We start from the raw sequence: 9,493 nt of genomic DNA on the forward strand, positions 1-9,493 counted from the left end.
GTCGTCCATCCTTCGATCCATTGCCACGATTTGATCGTGACACCTATCGATGGTGGCGCGGAGATCCATGATCTCATTGCGGCACTTGAAACAGCACCCGGAGTGATGCCCACTGCCGTTGGGGCTGTCGTCCTTGGGTTCGTCGTCGTCCTTCTTCTTTTTGCCGCTATCACCTCCGGAGGAGTCGTCTTCCTCTTTTCTCTCCTCTTCGGCCCACCCCGGCCAATCATCATCGTAGTCACGACCGGTGGCACCCCATGAACCAGGGCTCATGATGCTCTCCCAATCGCTGTCTCCAGCATAGTCCTTCAGCTCTGGGGTGTGCTCGATGTAGTTCTTTCTTTTAACTCCGAGGAGGCGCAAGGAACGCCTAGGCGCGGGTGGCTTTTTGTCTTGTCGCTTCTCGCCTTCGTCTTCGTCGCTGCTGATGACGACAACCACCCTTTGGGCTTGAGCTAGCTTCTCATTGCACCATTGAAGGCCCTTCCCTCCGACACTCATCCTTGCTTGAGTATTGAATTTCTTCGGAGGGGCTTTAACTTCACATCGCTTCGCTTCAACAAGGAGGGGCTACGCACCGGTTGCCGAGATGGGGCTAGGCGTCTTTTGCGTGGGGGCGTCGGGCGTCCAACCCCTCTCCTCGATCTCCATTGCTGCAATCATGGCTCTTGCGCTCGCTGGACCAGCCATTGTCGACGTCTCTCTCGAGGTGGTGGTGTAGATTGAAAAGTATGAGAGAATAAATCTAACCCGCGCCTCTATTTATATCCCGAAAAGACTTGGACGAGAAGTCCAAAATATCTTCGGTTTTGGCATGCGAAATCTATAAGGCACAGGTTTGAAATTTCCTTATCTCGTACCTACCAAAAATCGAGACCGAATCGCACACGAAGTGGCTTAGGCCGGCCGGCCTAGGGGTGTTGGGCCGGCCGGCCCAGGGGGTTTTTCAGCCCCCTGGACTCCAACTTTTTCCGAGTTGCACACCAATAAATTAGAAGCCTATGTTTTACTCAAAGTTTGTCTAGAATAGAAATAAAACTATGAAAATAAAATCTAAAAGAGAATATTTACAAACTTACCTTGCTTAACGTCGTTAGGCTTGACGTTCCGGTTCCTCATCCATGGTGTATATGTCAATGTAATGAAGGGGCACGACGTCGGGCTCCAAGAATACCTTTTGTCGCTGTCCGTTCACCGCATATTGGTTGCCTTTCGCATCCATGATTGTCACCGCTCTTGTGGGTGAAACCGAGTGTACGACGTATGGTCCATCCCATTTGCTTTGTAATTTTCCTTTGCCAAAGAGTTTGAATCTTGAATTGTAGAGTAGGACCTTGTCTCCTTCTTTGAATTCCTTGTTTTGTAATCGTTTGTCATACCATCTCTTCATCCTTTCTTTGTAAATTGATGCACTATTGTACGCTTTCAATCTTAACTCCTCCAATTCGCTTATTTGGATTCTCCTTTTAATTCCAGCGGCTTCCGCATCAAAGTTCATCTCCTTCATCGCCCAATATGCCTTATGTTCTAGCTCAACCGGCAAGTGGCATGTTTTTCCATAAACAAATTGATAAGGAGTCATACCAATCTGGGTTTTGTGTGCCGTACGATATGCCCATAGTGCATCATCTAGTCTCTTCGACCAATCTTTTCCTCCTGTTACCACGGTCTTCTTTAAAATGTCCTTCAATTGCTTGTTCGAAGTTTCCGCTTGTCCGTTTGTTTGGGGGTGATAAGCCGTGGACACTCTATGTTCAATTCCCAATTTCTTCAAGCATTTACCAAAGTCTTTGCCTGTGAAGTGTGTTCCTCCGTCGCTTATCAAGATTCTCGGGACGCCATATTGAGGGAAGATAACCGATTTAATCATGTTTATGGACTCCTCCGTTGATGCCTTCCGACATGGCATAGCTTCAACCCACTTTGAAATATAGTCCACCATCACCAATATATGCTCAAATCCATGTGAGTTCACGAATGGTCCCATGAAATCGATTCCCCAGACATCAAATAGATCTATTTGCAAGTTGTAGTTCAATGGCATGGCATTCCTTTGCGAGATATTCCCCATTCTTTGGCATTTCGGACAAGTCGAAACAAATCTTTTCGCGTCTTCATGCATCTCGGGCCAATAGAATCCACTAGCCCATACCTTAGATTGAGTTCTAAAGTGCCCATAATGTCCTCCATATGTCGATGAGTGACACTTTCTTAGAACTTCTTCACGATCCTCCCTTGGTATGCATCTTCTTAGGACCCCATCTTCTCCATATCTATATAAGTATGGTGGATCCCAATAGTATTTTCTTCTTTCCGCGATCACTCTTTTCTTTGCATTCTTGTCCAACTGATTCAAGGGCATCCCTTTTATTGCCCTTATTATTTCATTCATCCAACTATCTTTGTCGAGAATTCTATATAGGTGATCATCTCTCATTTGATCCTCAATAGGTTCTTTTCCATCATCTCCATGGTTCATCCTTGATAGGTGATCGGCCACAACATTTTCTGCCCCTTTCTTATCCCTTAGCTCCACATCGAATTCTTGTAGCAATAGGATCCATCGAATCAAGCGTGGTTTAGCATCTTTCTTGGACAAGAGATACTTGATTGCCGCATAGTCGGTATAAACTATCACCTTTGAATTTACTATGTATGATCTGAATTTTTCGAAGGCGAATACCATGGCAAGCAATTCTTTCTCCGTTGTTGCATAATTAAATTGGGCTTCATTGAGAGTCTTGCTTGCGTAGTAGATAGCATTTACCTTTCCCTCTTTCCTTTGTCCAAGAACGGCTCCTACGGCGTAGTCGCTTGCATCACACATGATTTCAAAAGCTAGATTCCAATCTGGAGGTTGCATGATAGGAGCACTTATGAGAGATTGCTTGAGTGTTCGAAATGCGTGAAGGCAATCACTATCGAAGATGTATTCCACATCTTTTTGGAGAAGTTGTGTCAATGGCTTGGTGATTTTTGAAAAATCCTTTAGTAACCTCCTATAGAATCTAGCATGACCGAGGAAGCTCCTCAAAGATTTGATGTCCGTAGGTGGCGGCAATTTCTCCACGGTTTCTATCTTTGCTCTGTCCACCTCTGTCCCTCTTTCGGAGATAACATGACCGAGGACAATTCCTTCTTTCACCATGAAATGATATTTCTCCCAATTAAGCACAAGATAAACCTCTCCACATCTTTTAAGAACTTTCTCCAAATTTGCCAAGCAATTTTCAAAGCTAGTACCATGCATTGAGAAATCATCCATAAATACCTCCATAATCTCTTCTATGAAATCTGAAAATATAGCCATCATGCACCTTTGAAAAGAAGCGGGCGCATCGCACAATCCAAAAGGCATCCTCCGATATGCAAAAGTTCCATACGGGCAAGTAAACGTGGTCTTATGTTGATCATCCAGATGAATAGGTATTTAGAAGAATCCCGAGTATCCATCAAGGTAACAAAAGTGTGAATGCTTTGCCAACCTTCTAGCATCTCGTCGATGAATGGTAGTGGAAAATGATCTTTCCTCGTTGCCTTATTCAATTTTCTATAATCGATGCACATCCTCCATCCTGTGATGGTTCTTTGCGGTATCAATTGCTCCTTCTCATTTTTCACAACCGTGAGTCCTCCTTTCTTTGGAACGCAATGAACGGGGCTTACCCATCCACTATGTGGCACGGGGTATATTATTCCGGCATTCAACAATTTGATAACCTCCTTCTTCACCACATCACACATAGCATGGCTCTACCTTCTTTGATGCTCTACCACCGGCTTGTATTGCTCCTCGAGTTGTATACGATGTGTGCAAAAAGCGGGGCTAATACCTTTCAAGTCGTTAATTGAGTAGCCGATCACCTTTTTGTGCTTCTTCAATAAATTCAGCAACTTCTCCGTCTCTTCCGGGCTCAATTCGTCGCTAATAATTACCAGAAAAGTCTTGCCATCTCCCAAAAATTCATATTTCAATCCCTTGGGGAGCGGCTTCATCTCAACATCGGGCGCACCATCCTCTTCTTGATCTAACTCTCCAATGTCTTCAAATTTTTCTTCCTCCAAATTCCCGTGTTGCGGCTTCAACTCTTCCATTGTTTCCACTAGATCTCCATCTTGATCATCTTGAGCATCCCCATTCTCCAAAGCGTGTTGGAGAGGATCCCTGAAAGAATCAATGGAACGAATACTCTCTACCTCTTCGTTATCAAGAGGTAGAGGTGAAGCAAAAGACGGTTTCGAATGAAATTCGAATGTGTACTTCTCTCCATCTACATCAAATGAAATGGTCGGGCTGGGGAAGAAGGAGCGTCTGGTATATACGGGGCAAGTTAGTGCCGGCTGGTGGTTTTAGACGGCAGTAAGTGTGGACGTTATAATGCAAACATGATTATTTTTAGGTACAAATTTAAGGAGTTATTTTAGACTAACTTTCATAATAGCAGATTTAGGTAATTTGGATCCAAATTTAGGGAGTTATTTTCATGCTAGTTTCATAATGACAACGGTGGGTAATTGTTTGCAAAATGTAATAGCTCCAATGCCTATTATTAGTAGTGGCTACTAGATTGTTGGTTGGATGTTTATGATTTCTTATGTAATTTCTAGGATTTATCTTTCTGCCTTTTTAGTGAGGATTAACGTGGAGGCGATGTTAAGAACTTTTAATTAGTAATAGTAATTGGACTGCCAAAGACAAATTGGATTCTTCTTCTTATATATCGAGAATAATATGACTCTTAGCAAATCATAACAGCTGGGCAAAGACATGGAATGAAAACAAAACACAACACTATCAAAACCCTGAAATAAATAGCAAGGAGAAACTTTTGCCCAATCTTTTGTAACCCAGGCTGAAAACCCAGGCGCAAAATTAATTATTTGCTCGAACCTTCACATGTTTGGAACCTTAATTGGAGGGTCTCACGCGCAAAAAAGTGGCGAGCATCTATTCCTTCCCATCCATACGGTCCGGGCACGGTAGACAAGGAGGCTTCTGCTCCAGCTATATATTTGCCATCACAGCCTAGTGGCCTTCCACACAGGAGCCCGCGGAGTGATCAAAAAAGCAAGTAACAAGAGAAGATGACCGGTAATAACACTACTTCTTTGCATCATCCTTCTTTTCTGCCACAATATATGTTTTGCCTAATTTGTACTGGCTTCCTGTTGTTAATGGTACCTATAGACGTTGTGATGACCATCAGTACTACCACGGATTTGGAAAGAGAACTGAATAAATCCGACAAGCTGGTATCAAGCTTTTCTCTCGCGTTTTTTTTTCTTTTTTTATTGAGACTCTAAGTTATGTAAAATTTATCTATCTTTGTCTCTCTTCCCCTATCTCTCTCCCCCACTTTGAAAGATTGTGCTGGAGTTCATGGCGCCGTGGAGTGAGCCATGCAAGGTCATGAAGGAACCTTATAGGCGAATCGCCAGAGCAAGAAAAGACAGAGTCAACTTCTACACGCTCAACGTCGACAAGTTCAAAGTATGTATGCCGAGCTAGCAGCATCGTCGACAAATTAGGCCATGTTTAGTTTCCAAAAAAAGTCTACAGTACTCATCATATCGAATCTTTGGACACATGCATGGAGCATTAAATGTAGTTAAAAAATAACTATTTCATACGAGATGAATCTTTTAAACCTAATTAGTCCATAATTGGATACTATTAGTCAAATAACAACGAAATGTACTATAGTACCAAAACCCAAACTTTTTTGCAAACTAAACACGGCCTAATTAACTCGTTTGGATAATTTTGGCGGCGTCCTGATTCCTGAGGCCTGAGTACGTACGTGCAGGATTTGGCGGAGGAAGCTGGCGTGGAGGCGCTACCGATGTACGTTCTACTGAAGAATGACGATGTGATCGACATGGTCGTTGGCGTCAGGAGGCACGAGCTCGAGAACGCCATAAAAAACAATATCTAACGACTGATCCGATCAGATCATCCATGCGTCGAGAACGAACGGGAAATGAATGATTCATAGTTAAATAAGCCCACTACTGTACGTCCCATGTGTTGTATCACGGATACTGAAACTCGTGTGTGCATGTACACATCCTAGCTAGCTCAGCCGCCGTAGATCCCCATGTTATACATTGTACGTATGGATCTCGATTATCGATTGTCCCATGTTTGATTTCCTAAACTTCTGTGGAAGTAGATCCCCATGTTATGTATACTCTGGTTTGAAACAGTTTGCAATAAATCAATGTCTGGCTAGTATATTTCTTATTTTTGTTTAATAGAAATAATATTGGTTTGAGAATATTGTATCAGTTAGAGATATCTGATGTTTTAACTTAGATATATGCTCCAACAGACAATTCTGACAATTAGTTCCTATCACAATTTGTACATAGGTTTACAGAATTTCTTTGCGACTAAGTAATCCACACATTGTCTTTGTTTGAACATTCTAAATATATAAGCCACAATTAAGCATTGATAAAAAAAAAGTGCTACTCTTTTATGTAACTTTGGCTGTAACCATCCATCCAGGATGTGTGAGGCCAGTTTCCTTTATCTTAAAAGAACCAGAGCACATGCAAAACGATTATATGTCCCTAAGTGCTTCTCTTGTTCTATTTGCTGAGGCTGTCAAAGGATCCCTGCTATCTACTAACCTAAAAGTTTAGACAGGGACTTATATTTAATCCACTCTTCCTCTCTCTCAAACCCTACTCTCACAAACAAATGAGAGAGGACCTCTAAATGAGAGAAGCAAAAGAGGTGGCCTGCCCACCTAGCCCCTCCACATATATAGGCAATTGGCGAATGACCAAAATGTCCTTACATGAAGCACATAACCCAAATATCCTCTAGGGGTAAAACCGTCCAACTTTTTACTAGACCACCGGACGGACACGCCACCTTCACGACTTCGCTTCACCTCGACTCAAGCTTCGCGATGACACCACGTTCCCTCCGCAACTGCCACCCGGCCGCACCGAACGCGCCTCCAGTTTTGAGGCCTAAACCAGCAAATCTGCCTCCGCCCAGTTTTGAGGCTCAAACCGATAAACCTGCTACATCTGACGTCGACGTGTGTCCGTCCTCCCGCCAAGTATCACGACGCCATCAAGATCTTTCGCGCTCCCGCCGCAAGGGCAACCTACTCGAACTTGCCATTGCCTTCCTCCCTTACTTGGCCGACAACGTCTTCATCACACTCATGTACTCTTGCTCTTCCATGCACCACGTGGACCGCCCATGACTACGTTCGAACTCCTCGGGTGCATCATTCAAAGCCTACACATGTTCATCCTTCACCGCCCTTGGTCCATCGGGATGAACCTTTTGCTTGACATTCACCACATGCCATCGACCGCCACGTCACATCCTAAGCCTACACATCACGAGCCAAAAGATACATCAAATCCACACAACGTTGTCAATCACTTATCATTTAAAGGTGACCACCATTGGTCCTCACCGGCACAGGCCCTACCTCTGGGTACACCCTAAACCCTCTCTGGTACATTCTATTATTCCTATTTCATAGTAGTTTAAGCATGAACATTTGCACATATTATGCTGTCACATGATATAGAGATAATCATGATTTATATTGTGATATTTGGATTAAAATGTGCCGTGATTTGCCCAGATTCTAACACACCATGTAGGTAGGGTAACACCTCAATTGTATGCTCAAATGAGCTTGGGCTCACACTTGGAGAGCTCAAAGTTAGCGGCGTAATGACTGTCTAAAGACTACTAGTAGCGCCCATTCAAGTTCAGTTACTTGTGCTTCATCACTCAGTATCGCTCGTGTACAACAAACCCCTCTCTTCTCTCTCTTATAAATACTATATATAGAGAGAGAGACACTACCTTACTACTTGGTAGCTTCTTAAAAATTAAGTCTCATCCAATCTCCTCTCTTTTCTGTCTTATATCCTGCCCTTATCCATCTTACATTTTGGATTTCGCGTAAAGCTTATTTTCTCTCATTAAAATAATTAAAAATTCAGAATGGGTTTAGTTGCTTAAATTAAAAAAGTGAATCAAAGAATTTTGTTATATAATTAGTAGTTAAAATATTTATTAAAATACAAAAAGATTGAATCATTTTATTTTCTATTCATTTTTGTATTTCTTTCTCTTAAAATAAAGGAGCTCTCTTGTTTCGTAGTTGATTGATTGATTGCATTCTATTTGAGAAACAATTTATTCTCACTCCTCCTTTACTCTGACTAGTAGGGTGCATGTGCGGCACGCACGTGTTTAAAAATCTATGTTGTAAATTACAAATACTATAAATAGCAAGTTGAACAATATGAAAAATACATTTCTTATTATTAGTGAGAATTGGGCAATAAGTTGGTTCATCTACTGATTACCATTCCCATGGTTTTGAATATTCAGCTAAGCTCTTTCAATCCACCTCTCTTAGTTTTACTGCTGGCCAAAAAGGTGGTTAAGTTACTGATCAGATAAACTACAAATGCAACGACTGGAGATATATAGTTCATGACGAATTAATTAATTGCACATCTACAGTGTTAGATATCCTGTTGTAGCTATCAGTGCTTAATTTCCTCTTCAACAAATTATTTCTTGATGAATTAATTAATTGCATGCCATCGTATCAACCATTTGATGAAGAGAACATAGACTTTTCACAACCCCATTCGGTAGCAGGTAAACTAATGTGCATATGACAGAGTGGCTGTCAACATGTTTCATCTCATCTTCAGAACAGGAACATGTAGCCTCTGTCTGTAGGTAAACGGGTAGGCTACGCTAGCATCACTACCGCATATACCCAAGATGCTTGCGAGTAGAAGATCATAGATCGTTACCACTAGACGCGCAGCGCAGCGGAAGAAGTCGCGCGTCGATGTAGAGGAAGTAGTCGATCACGTCCCACGAACCGAGCTCCTCGTACTTGATCCCAACAGCCGATCAGCGCAGCAGTCGCAGCAGCGCCTCCACGGAGTCCACATGTACGGGGATGAAATGCCGGGCGTCGGTGTGCTAGCACCGCACGCACAGCAAGGGCGGCGGCCGAGAGAGGGGGGGCGGCTCACAGGTTGTGTCGCCCCCCTTAGCCCCTCCCTCGTATATATAGGGCGTACTAATGGTCTTCTTTCTCATAGGCCCATTAATAACCCTAATCCCTCTTGGATCAATATCCTGTTGGGCCTTTAAACCGTATTGTGATGATGGGCTCTTGGGCATATCACCAACAATCTCCCACTTGCACTAGAGACAATCATACAGGCAAGCTTTCCAACATTCCAAACCCCTTAAGTGTGTGACCCGTTAGGTTCATGTGTAGGTGGTCGTGATCGGAAATCATTTCCGAATCACAAGTCAATAGCGGCACCTAGCAGGGCATAGTGACTCACAAATACACATAAAGATCATATGGGCCGAACCTTAGATATACTCATACACCGATCCCTTTGCCACACGATACCAGTCAAGCTCAAGGCGAGATGCGTGCCACCTTTGTGATAGCTCGACCATTCTCTC

The 9,493-nt window shown here is 43.0% G+C and overlaps 1 protein-coding gene across 1 annotated transcript; it reads left to right on the forward strand.

Moving 5' to 3' along the window:
• The first annotated feature begins 4,936 nt into the window (after window positions 1-4,936).
• Window positions 4,937-6,244, forward strand: LOC120644401 (thioredoxin H-type 2-like). The gene is made up of 4 exons (XM_039921022.1): window positions 4,937-5,092; window positions 5,189-5,253; window positions 5,366-5,491; window positions 5,808-6,244. Exons 1-4 carry the CDS (start codon window positions 5,086-5,088, stop codon window positions 5,934-5,936), a joined length of 327 nt encoding a protein of 108 aa, XP_039776956.1. The 5' UTR covers window positions 4,937-5,085; the 3' UTR covers window positions 5,937-6,244.
• The last annotated feature ends 3,249 nt before the right edge of the window (window positions 6,245-9,493 follow it).

This window comes from Panicum virgatum, chromosome 8K, assembly GCF_016808335.1.
Source record: "Panicum virgatum strain AP13 chromosome 8K, P.virgatum_v5, whole genome shotgun sequence".
NCBI lineage: Eukaryota > Viridiplantae > Streptophyta > Magnoliopsida > Poales > Poaceae > Panicum > Panicum virgatum.